We start from the raw sequence: 16,543 nt of genomic DNA, 5'->3' as shown, positions 1-16,543 counted from the left end.
CCGCCTATTCATAGTGTCAGTTCATTTATCAGTCATGTACGTTTGTTTTTGATTAAGATAAATGTATATTCAATCCAACTGATTGTTTCAATGACACACTCATATAAACAATGATGTACACTAGAGGTATTGATAAACAATATTGTTTGTTCCCAAGTAAATACTGACTTATTGCATAACGTTCATTGAACAAAAGCTTCTTCACACATTTCAATTCTGAAAATGACAATACTCATCATAAAGATACTAGAATTATTTGACCGCAACCCTAGGACATCGTATACGATTCTTTTTTGAAGGGTTTTTTGGTACGGAGAGGATAGGTTGTTGAATATTTGCACGGCTTTCTCGTCGTTCGGGTGCCATCCCTTACACGGTCGTGTTAGCTGGCAGATTCCCTGTTAAAGTATTAATTCGTCATTTCTATGGATGCAAGCATAATATTAGGATAAGAGTATGTTTGAAACATTCAATGATCAGTTTGGGATATTGCATAACGCAATTTTGTTTGCAATCGATGAAACACACAATATATAAAATTGTATCTAAGACGGGTAACCTCCTTCGCCGAACGGTTATCTTTGTTTTAGATCATTTTTCGAAGCAAAATGTGGCCTTCCGACGTAGCATTTGTGACGTAATTTATCACGTGGTGTTCACACATTGCTATGACTCAAATTGATAGATGTATCGTAATCAACTGTCAGTGTGCACTTTTAGTGTTTATTTATTTTAAACGTATATTCATGAGAAAAACATCACCGAGTTTCCAAATACTACGATGTAGAAATTCCATTATTGACTTATGAATAGCGGGGAAATACCTTCTGTTTCTAAAAATAGCAACATCCGGTACAGGCCGAATATGCCCGATGTTCGTAGCGATCTGTTACGGCGAGTGGCGATATATGTCGACGTTACCCGATGTTTCCCGAGTTTTATTACATGGCTTATACCTTAAAAGTATTATTTTGAACAATTCCTGGATTAAATAATAAACTATTCGTGTAAACATGAGTAATAAATTGCAGGGTTGATGTTATTATCGTCATTATCGGGAATATGAACGGAGTTAGGCAGGTTAAGGAGTGTGGAGTCCGATAATGACATAAACCCCGTTATCATTTACTTTAAGGCCTAGTTTAATATAAGTGATACCCCCCCCCCCCAAAAAAAAAAAAAAAAAAAAAAAAACACAACCTCTATTAATTGATCTTAATCTTATTGCCTAATTGGCTTATCGGATCTCCAATCTGAGTATCCTGCTGTGCAGTTTTCGATTTTTATTATACAAATGGACCCTAAATGGCCCTGAGCCAATAAACGAATACACAGGAAATTGGCCCCTACTGTGACACCAGTTCAATTAGCAGGAGATGCACAGCAGGGGATTATCATGCCAAACATTCCTTAAACTAGGCCTTTAAATAAATAATAAGTCAGCAGTCAGAAGCTTAAAAAATAATATATAATAAGATAAATGCTATCATTCGCTTAAGACGAGTAAAAAAGGTGAAAGCTTATTGTTTCAGAGTTTAGTCTTTTATTAAGCTACAAAAAGTTCAAATGGCAGAAATCATAGTCGAACAAAATAACTGTCTCTAAAAATAGCGTCATGGGTTTTGGGATTCCCAACTACATCAGTATGAGTGTATTTATATGCTCTAACGTACACGAAAATGACAGTGATCTGGCAAAAAAAGCAGTACGTAGTCTTGTTTTATAAATATTTGTATTTAAACTGTAAGTATACTAGTTGAGTTATATAACCCGATCAGTCTATAAAAACCGATCATCTGTTAGTTAAATCACGCGTTTGTTTACCTCGATCGATTATTCAATGATCTAGATCGATATATACGCTTGCCTTAGCAACGCCTGCTAATTTTCCCCAAGTTTAGTTAAATTCCTAAGCAACTAAAATGTAAATATGTAGCACGCGGGGAATGACGTCACAGAAGGCGTGATTGTGAGGCCCGTCATTTGTTACAAATAAATAACTGTGACCGCTATATAAGTTATCACATTTGCGTTACCAATTATGCTATTACATTGTTAGTATTCACGTAATTGCTCATTGGTACATTTTAAATTGTACTGTTATCAATGTCATGGGTAAGGAATGTTCTAAGATTATTCTTTCAATTTCTAATCAAATTTTGTTGAGTTGGTTCCCATTCACAGCATACTTTCTCGGCATCTTAAGGTGATTCATCGATTTTGTATTAAAAATTATGTTTTGTTTTGTTTGTTAAATGTAATTTAGTGAATATTTTAATTACCTAGATGGTAAGATGAGGCCTAGAATAACGTCAGAAAAATAATATTTAACCAAAAAGCAACCAAAAATGTCCGCATTAAGCTATAAATCAATGATTTAATCAAAGAAATTACATGGATCTTCCTTCCCTCTTCAAATGTCATTGCTACTAACGCTGAATGTTTTTCAGGGTACAATACCAACCACACGTTATTTTGCACATTTCGCACATCGCCGCGATTTTTGGACGGTACTGCGAAGCAGTGCCGTTCATAGGTATCATGCTACTTTTCGACTGGCATGCATCATTTGGTCCCCGGCTTCATACCTCAAACAAAAGCGTCCAGGAACCAGTTTTAAACGGAAGTGCACGGCCAAATAAAATAGACCTTTTGTCCGCTATTCATAAGTACGCGAGTCAAGTAGCGCCCAAAGGCGGCTGATTCATATTGTAAAATATATTCTTCGACTGTAATTCCACAATATTTAACAGTGCATTGTTAAATAAAAACACAATGGTTACACATGATTTTTTGGTAGGTTATACCTTTCTCTTATGACACTAGTGTTTCATGAAAAACTTATTCAGATCGGCATCTTTCAACAAAACATCGCCATTTTGGAACTATCTTAGCAGGTGCGCGTTGTCTTGTGCTAAAAGGCTGACCCGAGAGCTGACCATATAAATGAAGAGGGAAAACGCTGACCAGAAAAATGGAAATTGAATTATTTCTGTTTAATTAATTTTAACGGGTTATTTTGATTTCCTTGTACTATTGAATGTATTATAACTGATTTATTATAAATATTTGTATAATTTATAAGAGCGTTTAGTTTAAGATGGATGACTTCTTTTATCATTTGTAGATATAGAAGTATCAATCTACATCTAAGCCACACCACGTACATTAAATAAATTTCAAAACTCGGCAACCCATAAAACTTTAAAAAATATATCAAATATTTTCATTCATTTTTTGGGGGGGCTAGCCTTTTCCTCTATATCTATTGTTCAGCCCTTAGGTCAGCCTTTTAGTATCTCTCCGTTCTCTTGCCATTCGATAATACTTAGCGCTGGGATCTGTCATTCTTGGCTAGGAAAACAACAAGTGGGGTATAGACGCGGCTAGCGCGTCAAGATAATTGACTTTCATACATAATTCGCAAACAAATTCCTAACTATGCGATTCAAGGAATTTGATTGATATGTTTCAAATGATGTATGAATACACATCGTTCCAAGCATCTTCCAATCATCGGCCGGCAAGTTTCGGTGAGTGACTACTTACAATAGAATTTTCGAACGAATTTAGTTTGTTCTTTATCTTGAATTTCGCTGTTTTGGTATCTTGTTCTGATATTTTGAAAATTATATGTAGAAGCACATACAGTTGAACAATTATTTCGGTTAGTTATTAAGCTATAAATATCTTAATTTGTAGGAAATTCGAAATTTTGTTGCTGTTATTATTTTCGTTCAGTTAAATTTCTTCCTATTGACAGGAGTCCTTCACACGCTGTCGCGAAGAATTACAGAACAAAACGAGGACTATGCAAGCGACTGACTTCAACGTCTATGTGTATAGTGAGTATTATTATTGCCATCTAAACGTGAAATTATTGTGCATCAGCTTTGTATAGCCTGTCGGTCTGTATTCAACTGCATTTAAACAAAACTGTGCAATATAGTCGTTGTTTGTTTATTGCCATCCAAGTCTAAAAATAGACGTAGAAAGTAGGTTAAAGCATAGGTCTACAGGGTTACTCAATAGACTGCGTAACTATTACAGTTAATTTAGGTTTGAATTGTGCGTTTACTGTTTTTATTGCAAATGCTAAAAATTCATGGCGTTGCAGGTATCGAGTGTGCCATTACAGAGCTCAGAAACAATTTATTCATTTGTCTTGTTTATTGTTTACCAAAGGAAGCAACAACTTCAATAATTCATAATTCAGTTCTTTTCCAAGAACTCAAACAAGCTATTACAGGTCAAGATCTCTTTATTGGGAGATTTCAATTATGATCAAAATGAAAGGGCTTCTATTGCACACTTATTTCATACCAATTTCAATCTACACCAGTTAATAGATTCAGTTACAACTGATTATGGCTCATATTAATACCATATATACACAAACTTGGATTCAACTTCCGGGCTTGCTCAAATTCTGAATTTTATATAGCACGGCTTGTTCAAAAATATGATTCCATGCAATAATATAAGAATTCAGGCTTGTTCATCCAAAAGTCTTATTTCGATGACAAGGATAAGGCTAAGATCAATACTGAATACTGGCCCTGGTCTCAACATTTATCATTGTAAAGCAACACTATTAATTCAACCATTACTTTATCATTTTGAATTATATTTTTGAATTATTGATTGGAGTTGTTTTAAACATTTTCCAGCATCTGTAGCACAGTATTGACGCACTACAAATGAACCTGATTCTTCAATTTCCATATAAAAAATATTAAGCTGATCAATTGATGAATAGACGTCGCCATTTTAAAATGAAACATGTATTTGCAGATGAATTCCATCAATGAAGCCTTTGAAAAAAGCGGGCCGTACCCAAGACTTTGCCTGTGGGAATGTGGTGTACCACAGGAGGTCAGATGGCATTCCATGATGGAATTACATCTCTTACCAAATTCAGCAGGTCAAAAGTGCTTTTTACCATCCACAGACAGTATTTGGCAGACTAGGAACAAGAAATTCCACTTACCGTAAGGTAATAGCGGTTGTGCATGAACAGCAAATGCATCCGGTGCTGGTTGCAAGGGCTGCCACTATCTTCCTTTAGGATAACAAGGATGTCAGTTTCCAGCAAAATAATCCAGGTATGGAATCTTTCATATATCATACATTTTTTTCAATCCATTTTACCTTCAAAATATAAATTAACTACTGAAAAATATCTAACTATCAACTTGCTGATATATCAGTTTCTAAGTTTGCCCTAATCTCTTTCACAATGACACAGCCACCAGTTACATGTATATAACATTGCTTTTGTATAGTGCTAGTACATGTTTTTTGTGTTTCTCTGTTAATGTAAATCACTGAGTTTATTAAGTATTTTCTTCTTGTCTTCTAATGCAGGAAGAACCGCAGGTCTTACTGTTAAGGAACGCAATGAGGTGGTGACCATTAGGCTCAAAGCTGTGGAGAAAGATGTCTGGCCAGGAGACATACGGTACTGATGTTATGCTTTACTGATGTTGTTGCCAACACCTACAAAACATTCACTACAACTACCACAACGAACAATGTACTGATAATGCAGGTGAATATAATTTTAGAATAACCATCAGATATCTAGAAAATTTCAGCTGAGTGTCATTCATTTGGTCCAAAAGCCTATGATCTTTTGTCAGATCATACTTAAAACAAGCATCAATGCTGTTTGAAAACTTTTTTTCATTTTTGTTTCAATCGGCTTAAGATTTGTGTTTGTCTAGATGATACATCATGACAAATGCCCATAATTAAAGAAAAAAACAACACTGGTTTCCAAACACAATACATTCTTTATTTTGTCTCTAATTTCAGCTGTATTTCTTATTTATTGATTAAAATATGTTTGTTGATTTGGTATTTTAAAGTATTCAAGGTTTGAATTTATAATAAGCATATGTGAACATTTGCAGAAAATCTGAGCTACCTTTGTGAAAGAGGCCAAGAGAGGATTGGATGGTAGAGTTTTAGATGACACAATGCTGACTGTTTCCACCCAGCTGATTTTGCTTCCTAATGGAAGCAGAAGGAAGTCTTCACTTTTATTTTAAACAATTCAGTTTTAATGCCACCAATTTGTCAAGATAACATGTAACTGAAAAGAATGAAATTACACCAACTTCCTTCATTAACACAAACTATCTGTGTACCTGGACCATCAGCTTGAACAGTATACTACTTCAACTGCCATTTCCTCATATTCAAACATTACTAAAAAGGTCTGAAAGGCAATAATGCTATCTTCAGTGATAAATGGAATGATAAACTCCTGTGTTATAAATTCTGCTGCAACTTGAGATCACCAGTATGTACAGACATTGCAAAATTTATTGCATTTATTACTTGTGTCTTATCAGTGCTCTATGCATAGATATTGTACTTGAAGTTAACTATGATTTTATTAAGATGCGATTTTTCACTCTGTATTGATGTTCACATACTTCAATTTCTGTTGCTAATACCAGTGCCACTAACAGATAATCTAGATTAATTTGTTTTTATTTATTTCTACCACTGTTGTCTATGATCATTTTTATATCATATAGTTAGTACACTTCATTATATACAAGGCAATCAATGTCTAATTTCCTATAACAACTCAGCAATAAGCCTTTTGACATTTCTGCTTTCAATTGTCTTTATATTCTTCATTAACATTTCTTTCTAAGTTTGAAGTCTGATCACTGTTAAAAACAGGCTCTACTTTATGGCTGCCTAGAAATGTCTTCCAAATTGATAATTATTTAAAATAACAATAACCTAATGCCCTTATGGAAACATAGTCCAAACATTCCTCAACGGCTATGAAATTATTTTTGAACGAACTTTTTTGCAGTTTACAGCCTTTAAAAAATTAAGATTTTCCCCCAACCAGATGCACTGCGTAACCTATAAATAAATGATTTTTGACATATTATAATCATTTTTACTCATTGCATGTTTTTCTGCTACAATGTTATCGCGTTTTCATGTGTATCATTTAGGTTCATTGTTTTCACATTATTACTTTACTCATGATTCATTGCTAATCTCATTTTATGTAAATTTATGTCTTCTTGTTCAATTGTAAATAATGACAAATGCTGCTCAAAAGAGTGTGATAATGGATATACTCTTCCTTTCATTCATGTTATTTGATAATTGTCAGCTGCGGCATCTTCCATGAATTGCATTACTTTTATTCTGCCTCAGATTTAATAGTATGTGTGATGGTTTTATGTTGTTGCTATTAGAACAGGGGTTATTTTGATAAGCCAAATATCCTGTACATTATCGTTTCGCCAAAGTAGTTATTAGAGATTCATATAACACTACAGACTGGATTATTGTAATGGTAAACTATTTTTCAATTCTTTTAAAAGAAATCTATCCTTTGATATAGCCTTCATCTTACACCATTATTTCCTAGAGCTTTACCTTGCATTTCTGTCATTCAGGCATGGTTGAAATACATTTCAAGGGACTAGACACCAGATGATACCATTGCAAGATGGATCATTTAGATTCATTGTTTTCACATTTTTACCTTACTCATGATTCATTGCTAATCTCATTTTATGTAAATTTATGTCTTCTTGTTCAATTGTAAATAATGACAAATGCTGCTCAAAAGAGTATGATAATGGATATACTCTTCCTTTCATTCATGTTAATATTTGATAATTGTCAGCTGCGGCATCTTCCATGAATTGCATTACTTTTACTCTGCCTCAGATTTAATAGTATGTGTGATGGTTTTATGTTGTTGCTATTAGAACAGGGGTTATTTTGATAAGCCAAATTTCCTGTACATTATCATTTCGCCAAAGTAGTTATTAGAGATTCATATAACACTACAGACTGGTTAATTGTAATGGTAAACTATTTTTCAATTCTTTTAAAAGAAATCCATCCTTTGATATAGCCTTCATCTTACACCATTATTTCCTAGAGCTTTATCTTGCATTTCTGTCATTCAGGCATGGTTGAACTACATTTCAAGGGACTAGACAGAAAATGATACCATTTCAAGATGGAAAAAAAACTGTCCAAAACTTTTAATGGAATCTATATTTTGGTGTACATTTTAATTGAGTTTTTGGACTGAGTAAATCCCAGTTATTTTAAAAAATAGCTTTTGAGTGTGTCTTGTAAAAATCACAGGACCCCCACATGCTATTCTTTAGTGTATACACACAGCTGAGACAGGGATAGAAATATTTATTTTTTTCATTTAAAATATTGCATTTTTGACCTCATACTAGCCCTTATCATAAGTTCAGTCTTGTTTTAAGGAAAAATTGAACTTGCTGATTTTGGTACTTTTTGTTCATCCCCAAATGATCCAATAAACCCTGGTATAATATTGATTATTATGGAGAAATAAAGACATACTTTATATGTAATGTTAATTGGGCTCAATTTCAGACCTATTCAGATTATGAAGTAAAATACTGCATTATAACTTTTATTAAATCATAGACCAACTATAAAAACGCACTAAAGAGAATGTTTCTTTTCATATACCTTGTTCTAATTTTTTTCTGAAATTGAACTGCTGGTGTTTAGGCATTGGTCTATGACAGGTGTTGTTGACTGTTGATATGTAAATTTAACCAGCTACGATAACAACATCATATGCATACACCACTGTCAGCATTTTAACTGCTACAGCTAATGAAGAACCTTTAATAGCTATACTCTTATATTAGCTGCCATTTATAAATATTATTCAACATTTAATTGTTTAAATCTATTTTGTATTACATTTTTCCTTTGAGATTCATTAAAAACATTTACAACCTATCAATAAAATTTATATCCGTATGCACTTCAGTGTTCATGTTTTGTGGTTTCCTTCTTACCAAAGCCAAAAAAGTTATTGTCATAGCCTATTAGTTGTTACCCAATTTTTTAACATTGCCATGCTTAAGCTAGGCCCGCTTCCATTTTCCAACTCCTTGCTGCTGTATTACTATTCCCCACTGTGCCTTTTTGTTAGACAGAGCTTCCATCAATAATTATGAATTATATTTGATATTCAAAATGTCAATTCAAAAAAAGTTTAAAAATAATACAGAAACATAATTGTGATACTTATTTGAGATAAAAGCAACCCCTGTATTGGTATTGAGAGTAGTTACAACACATGCACAATAATTTTTTAACATTGTCCCTTGCAAATGCCCCATTAGCGCTCTTTCAATGCACATCAAAAGATCACAGCCTGACCTTGCACCCTGCCCTTTTTAAATCATAGCTCGGGTCCTGAATTCCCACTTAAGAAACTTTCTTCTACAAAACAATACCAGACTATGAGTGTTGTACGGTCTGATTCAATCTTCTGTTTCCACACATCTGACATTCATACAACCAGTTGTAACTCTCCTGCTGCCAGCTTTAAGCAGTACCGTCCCTCAGCACTTCCAGTGCTTTGATTCCTTACCGCGGGCGTTACCTTTATAATGTAATTTTCACTATACGCCGTGATTGAAGCATAATGCCCACCGCGTTCATGCCTATAATATCCCCCGCGTTCCATCGCTTCGAGTGTTAATTAACTGTTATAAAGATAGCTTGCTTTTTCTTTGTTCCCGTCCTATGCATGTAATTCTAGTCAGTTTTATTAAACCCATACAAACTCGACCCGTAATCTACAAATCTTGGTGCGTACTCAAAACGTAGTTTGATCCCTGAAATTATGCTTTGGAACTATGAAAGTACTCAGACGCTATTGTCACCTTGTTAAACAAATCTTTATTTCGAATGCCCTTGTTAAACTTCTGTGAATGTGAATAAATTCTATATTGAGTCAATTAACTTATTAAAAATAAGTAACATGTACCTTTTGTACCACCTTTACCTGTTCAGATACCTGCATATCGCGATAAGCCGCGTGATCTTTTCTGAAGTCGTACGCGATAGCAGCGTATGAACTATAGTATAACTATTTGCTATGTTTTTTCCATCTTTGTTATGTTGATTGTATCTTAAACGATTGTGTTCAAACTTAAATCTGTAGATCCTTAGGACATACACGATGTACAAATATTCTTGTTCCTTTTGTGTGCGTGTTTTTGTTGTTGTTGTTGTTGTTGTTGTCTGTTTTGTAATATTCATATCCTTACACAGTAGTCACAAAGTTGTATGTACCACGCAGCATGAACCTTGCGGCTGTATTAATCCACGTGGAGCAGTATTTATATATATAGAGAAATTCATATAGATTTATATATCACCGAAATCATTATCTTTTCATATTATACCTTGATATCGATAACATTCTTGTTATTGTTATACACACTCTCACAATATTTATATCAAACTTATGATTGATTTATTAATAGAACTTATGTTATAATTGTCACATGCCATGCATTATTTCTATACATATTGTTGTGACGATGAGCTTTTTATGCTTAAGTCGAATACAATTTCTGTTCTGTTCTGTTCTGTATGAACGCGGCGATGACGCGCACCACCGCGTTGGCTACCGCGAATATATCGCCGCGATGACGCAATCTCTCCCACGGTGGTTGGTAGTGTAGCATCCCAGTCTGTGCGGAGTATAATGAGAAGGGGAATGTGAGTGATGAGGAGAATAATCTGTGCGATATGGTTTCATAATTAACGCTATGAAATTTTTTTTTTTATTGTTCTCTGAATTTTATATTATTTGTTTACTCTAGTAGTGTGTTGATTGATTGATTGATTGATTGATTGATTGATTGATTGATTGATTGATTGATTGATTGAATGGATTGATGAATAAATGAATGAATGAATGAACGAACGAACGAACGAACGAACGAATGAATGAATGAATGAAAGAATGAACGGATAAATTTGGTTTAATTTCAAATACTTTTACATTAAAAACTCATTAATAAAATATAGTAATGCAAATTCTACAAACAAATTAGTGTGTTATAGCCTTACTCGTACCGGGCCTCGCAGTGATCTGGATCTATTTATATTATATTTATAAATAGAAGGTCACGCTTTAAACACAGAGGAGTTGTTTTGAAAACAACTCGTCTTTTATTGTAACTCAGCAGTTGTGTTGGTAAGCAAAAACTTAATTAAATTAGAAAACTGTTATCAGTCGTATCAATCTTGTATTTTTGCGATATTGACATTTGGCGGGGTCACAGCAAACCATGTTTTTGAGTCGCTTGTTTTCGTTTTATTTCATTTCGATTGTAATACTGAGCGTTTCTTACATATTTGAATCGAAACAAACCAAACAATGAATATCAATTTACTTTTAAATACAATATAAGTTTAAAAGTGATCGGGATTAACATACTCCATGTCGCCAGGTGAAGGGTGAGTTACTGTGTATAGAATTAACGTTTTGAGAGAATGAAACAAACTATTTTGTGAATGTGTACTATGGCAGATGCTTAGATTTGAACTAAACATTATCTATGCCAAGTTTGAAGCTGCTTTTACCAAAACTCGCAAAGATATTGTTAAAACACTGTCAAAACTGTTCGGATTTACAAACTCAACCAGTATATAAATATAATATAACTAATGTTTATAATTAGGTTCTGAAGTATCAGAATTATATTTTAACAATATTTACGTATGATTTATTTGTTTTCAACAAATTTCTTTTTGTTTTAAATAATTCATAAGAATTAATATTGTTTCTTCAGTTGAGACGAATCATAAAAAATAAATTTAAATTGTTATTTATCATTGTTATTTATTTTTAAATGTAAACAACCCTTAAGCAATTTACTTCCTGTTCTAAATATACGCATGATCTGTTTGTTATTATTAGTTTAATGTATAAATATAATTGACTTTATCATTTTACATCATAGGAAACTGCGCGTGAAATGCCAAAATGAATATAGGAAGAGAGGATGAAAATGGTAAATATTACTTTTAAGAAAATAAAATTCAAATTAAAAGAAGACAAAGTGATATTCGACTAGGACTATGAATTGATATATTGATATATGTTGAGATATATATAGATACACGGTAATCCATGTACGGACTTTAAATATAACGCGACAAACCCTTAAAACAAAAGATGCCTAATTGAAAAAGCTAACGCATTGAAAATACATATAATCACCGATCATTTCTTCATGATATGCATACATATATATGTCTTCTTAAATTATAATGAAAAGAAGTTGAAACTCCTGTTTTTTTATATATTGATGTAGTGTGGACTTATTGTAATGTTTTCCAGTTTTAAACCAATGTATTACATTAAATTCGATCATGGACGACTAATATATATATATTAAATTATCATATATTATATATTAAACAATATATATATCAACATTCACATAATCAAAGTATTTAAGTACATGATAATAACAGCTTTAGTGTATCTTATTGTATATATATATATATATATATATATATATATATATATATATATATATATATATATATATATATATATATATATATATACAATAACATCATTATCTCCACATTACATGAAATTACGATAAGTCGTCTGATTTAATATATATATACAATAACATACACGAAAGCTGTTATTATAGTACTAATAGGACTAATAACATCTCAATTATATAATATATTTTAAATAATGATATCATTGATATTAATATCATTAATTAAGCTTCTTTATATTGGATGTGTATCCAGCATTGGACACTCGTTAAGTGGGACGGATACAATAGTTTTATTATATTAGTATATATACATGTTATTTACTTCACGATACCATAAAGAGTCAAAATGCTCCGTGACGAGAGGATTGTTGAAAAAAAAAACTCATAGAAAGGCTTCCAATCAATGGTTAAAACAGTTTTCATACTTTGTTTACAATTTTGAATCAGTTCACTAAATGTGCTCAATTTCGCTCTTTAAAGAAGGCATTTATCCTTCTATTATAGCTAAATAGAGAAAATATTATGACAACACGTCAATATATTTATAAGATAATCAAGTAAGCCTGCCTTTCGGCTCTCATAGTAGTATATCATTGTTCTGTGCTTTCAGAATACATTTCGCAAAGAATACTCTTTTTTCATCCAGGTCAGTTATTTCAAGTGTACCAACAGACAGAGGAGACGTATGATATACCAGCATTTCAAAGAGCTCCCAATGTCCGTTATGAACAGTCTCAGCCTGCAACTGATGTCGCGGGAGCAGTTTCTTCCGGCTACCAGTCGGGTGGCATCCAGGAAAGTAGGACGGATGCAGTTATTGGCAACCTTCAGACACATGCTGGAGTCAGCGAGCACCATACAGCAGGTGCTTAAGAACCAGCAACAATATATTGTTACAGTTCTATCAGATAACTTTCCACTTTTAAATTATACATGGTGTCGAATGCTCATTTTACACCATGCTGATAATAGTAATTGAACTATAATATATACGGGAACACTTTCGTCTTGTAAATGTTTATCTCCACATTACATGAAATTACGATTAGTCGTCTGATTTAATATATATATACAATAACATACACGAAAGCTGTTATTATAGTACTAATAGGACTAATAACATCTCAATTATATAATATATTTTAAATAATGATATCATTGATATTAATATCATTAATTAAGCTTCTTTATATTGGATGTGTATCCAGCATTGGACACTCGTTAAGTGGGACGGATACAATAGTTTTATTATATTAGTATATATAATATTTATTACCTTAAATTGTATATATTTTTGTAGAGATTAGTTTTCTCAACAACTTCGGCTCCAGTGAATTTGATGTACAGTCCCTTTTGAACGACTCGCTTCCGCAAGGTATTGACTTATAAAAGAAATTATATATTTGTTTTTGCAATCTCCTGTAGGTATTATTCATTTTAAAGGGGATTTTAAATGCAACTTGTTCTATATACACATTTGTTCTTCTTCTTCTTCTTCTTCTTCTTCTTCTTCTTCTTCTTCTTCTTCTTCTTCTTCTTCTTCTTCTTCTTCTTCTTCTTCTTCTTCTTCTTCTACTACGTCGCGTTTATCCAAAGCAAATTCACTAATTTTAAGTAAAGTATCGTTCGGAATCCATGTTGCATCAGACCTGCAGTAAGCAAAGCTCTAGTCCAGCGGAGTTTTAAATGTCTGAGCTATTGATGATGTTATTTTTCTTTCGGAGAGCAGGTATTGAACTGCATTCAAAGAATTACAACTATAAATAATGTGCTTAACATTTTTTTTTTAAATTCGTTCTGAAGTAGCATTCTCAATCTTAGATATAGAGCGTTCATCCTGGGTCACATACGGGTACTTGTCATTCGGTTATTACATACCTATAAATCTCATATATGACCATTATTTACATTCACGTGGCATGTTTTAAACATTTTTTCACATTGTCATACATGCATTTAAGTCTTACAAAATTGAATGATCACATATACGCCTTATTTAAAATTATTTATACTTTATATTATTTTACTACGCTTTCAACAGATGCCCCAGTGGAGGGAGAACGAACTGCAGACACAGATAGTACAACCCCAATGTGGTACTTTGAGCCGAGGAATACAGACGTTATAGACAGCATTCCAAGTCCTGAAGATACAGGTCCGACTTCGGAAATTGGCCACCAGCCGGTCCGACAGCCAACAGATGGTGGGTTGCATTTGTATGTATACTTTTATACACAAAATGCCTGTCTCTTTCTGAAGAACTAGTATAATAAATTATACGTATTGCATATAAGAATTATCATGAAACTAATGCATAACACACATCATAACGCTGTGCTAAAGAACATTGACACTTGACATGCACTTATACTATGTGACTTACATAATGAAACGCGAGACAACAGAAGACAAAACTTCAAATAGCAGGTCTAATTTACAATTAACTGAATTTATAATTGTATTTTTCAAAATGATGAAGAAAATACACAATTAAATAAAGCATGGCGCGATACGAGCAGATTACGGTGTCTGAAACAAATTACATGTTATTTAATTCACGATACCATAAAGAGTCAAAATGCTCCGTGAGGAGAGGATTGTTGAAAAAAACTCATAGCAAGGCTTCCAATCAATGGTTAAAACAGTTTTAATACTTTTTTCACAATTTTGAATCAGTTCACTAAATGTGCTCAATTTCGCTCTTTAAAGAAGGCATTTATCCTTCTATTATAGCTAAATAGAGAAAATATTATGACAACACGTCAACATATTTATGAGATAATCAAGTAAGCCTGCCTTTCGGCTCTCATAGTAGTATATCATTGTTCTGTGCTTTCAGAATACATTTCGCAAAGAAAACTCTTTTTTCATCCAGGTCAGTTATTTCAAGTGTACCAACAGACAGAGGAGACGTATGATATACCAGCATTTCAAAGAGCTCCCAATGTCCGTTATGAACAGTCTCAGCCTGCAACTGATGTCGCGGGAGCAGTTTCTTCCGGCTACCAGTCGGGTGGCATCCAGGAAAATAGGACGGATGCAGTTATTGGCAACCTTCAGACACATGCTGGAGTCAGCGAGCACCATACAGCAGGTGCTTAAGAACCAGCAACAATATATTGTTACAGTTCTATCAGATAACTTTCCTCTTTTTAAATAATACATGGTGTCGAATGCTCATTTTACACCATGCTGATAATAGTAATTGAACCATAATATATACGGGAACACTTCTTGTATATGTTTATCTTCACATTACATGAAATTACGATTAGTCGTCCGATTTAATTTATTTAATTGTTATACATCATTTGGTCTTTTGAAACGTATCTTAATTGTTCAGAACATTATTTGTGGGTATAATAAAACATAACTATGGAAATCCTAAGATAGATTTGGTGGTTTGGTGGTTGACAATTATTGCACATCAAAATAGAATTCAGTGAACTCAGTAATGAATGTGATCGGATTTAATCTTTCCACACGCTTTTGTTTCCGTTAATAATCTAATTCACTGAACATAATCAACAAATAATGACACATTTTATTTTGACATTGAACTAGGGCCTGCCGTTGACCTGCGCAAGTGTTGCCTTTGTCAACAGCGGAACTTCCGGGCGAGCCAAAAGCCATGTGGTCACTGCGTATGTGAGAACTGCTGTGTGCGATACGCCTTCCAGTCGTGTAAACGATGTGGTCAGATTGTTACAGAGGTCTGGGCTATGGACCCAGCAGATTGATCGGATTTATTGAACGAAAATGTTTTATTCTAGAACGAACACATTTTTGCATTTTTTTAATCATCATTTAAATCTAACAATAGCAATACAAGTTTGTTAATAAAAGTCGTATCGAAGTTATTCTGCAAATGTCTTATAAATGTGCGTTGTCACGGAAATGATAATGCATAGGTTTACCTTTTTAAAAATGATGATTCTTGACATTGAAGATCGATGCCAAAATTATATAATGGACTTCAAAAATACTAGAATAATTTGTCACTACTATGCCTGCCTGCCTGCCTGTCTGCATGACGGTTGCCTAATTGTCTGTCTGTCTAGCTGGCTGGCTGGCAAATTGCCAATTTTATACAGTGTATACAAGTTTTGAAAATTAGTGAATAGCTCGATGGAAGGGAGGCAAATCCTTGAGGTGCATTAAACAGA

At 33.3% G+C, this 16,543-nt stretch overlaps 1 protein-coding gene and 1 long non-coding RNA gene across 3 annotated transcripts; both read left to right on the top strand.

Moving 5' to 3' along the window:
* Positions 1-4,830: 4,830 nt before the first annotated feature.
* On the top strand, positions 4,831-6,056 carry LOC128237232 (uncharacterized). The gene is made up of 3 exons (XR_008261535.1): positions 4,831-5,105; positions 5,368-5,551; positions 5,916-6,056. It is a non-coding gene; the product is annotated as an uncharacterized LOC128237232 (long non-coding RNA).
* Positions 6,057-10,925: 4,869 nt separating this feature from the next.
* LOC128236656 (uncharacterized) lies at positions 10,926-16,238 on the top strand. Of its 2 annotated transcripts, none has more exons than XM_052951665.1 (7): positions 10,926-11,047; positions 11,817-11,867; positions 13,024-13,242; positions 13,678-13,752; positions 14,419-14,580; positions 15,253-15,471; positions 15,942-16,238. In XM_052951665.1, the coding sequence occupies exons 2-7, from the start codon at positions 11,840-11,842 to the stop codon at positions 16,115-16,117; spliced, it is 879 nt and encodes a 292-aa protein (XP_052807625.1). In that variant the 5' UTR covers positions 10,926-11,047; positions 11,817-11,839; the 3' UTR covers positions 16,118-16,238. The 2 variants fall into 2 exon arrangements, with proteins under 2 accessions (XP_052807625.1, XP_052807626.1); XM_052951666.1 differs by lacking the exon at positions 10,926-11,047 and adding an exon at positions 11,132-11,310.
* The last annotated feature ends 305 nt before the right edge of the window (positions 16,239-16,543 follow it).

Source organism: Mya arenaria, chromosome 6 (genome assembly GCF_026914265.1).
Source record: "Mya arenaria isolate MELC-2E11 chromosome 6, ASM2691426v1".
Classification (NCBI taxonomy): Eukaryota; Metazoa; Mollusca; class Bivalvia; order Myida; family Myidae; genus Mya; species Mya arenaria.
Note: the sequence above shows the minus strand (reverse complement) of the source record. Positions and strands in the feature narration are given on the sequence as shown.

Bases quoted from the DNA above. Each gene is read 5' to 3' on its own strand.
- LOC128236656 (XM_052951665.1), top strand. From the start codon at position 11,840: ATGAATATAGGAAGAGAGGATGAAAATG. The intron at 14,581-15,252 runs GTGGGTTGCATT...TTTTTCATCCAG, and splicing joins GGTCCGACAGCCAACAGATG to GTCAGTTATTTCAAGTGTAC. The intron at 15,472-15,941 runs GTGCTTAAGAAC...ACATTGAACTAG, and splicing joins CAGCGAGCACCATACAGCAG to GGCCTGCCGTTGACCTGCGC.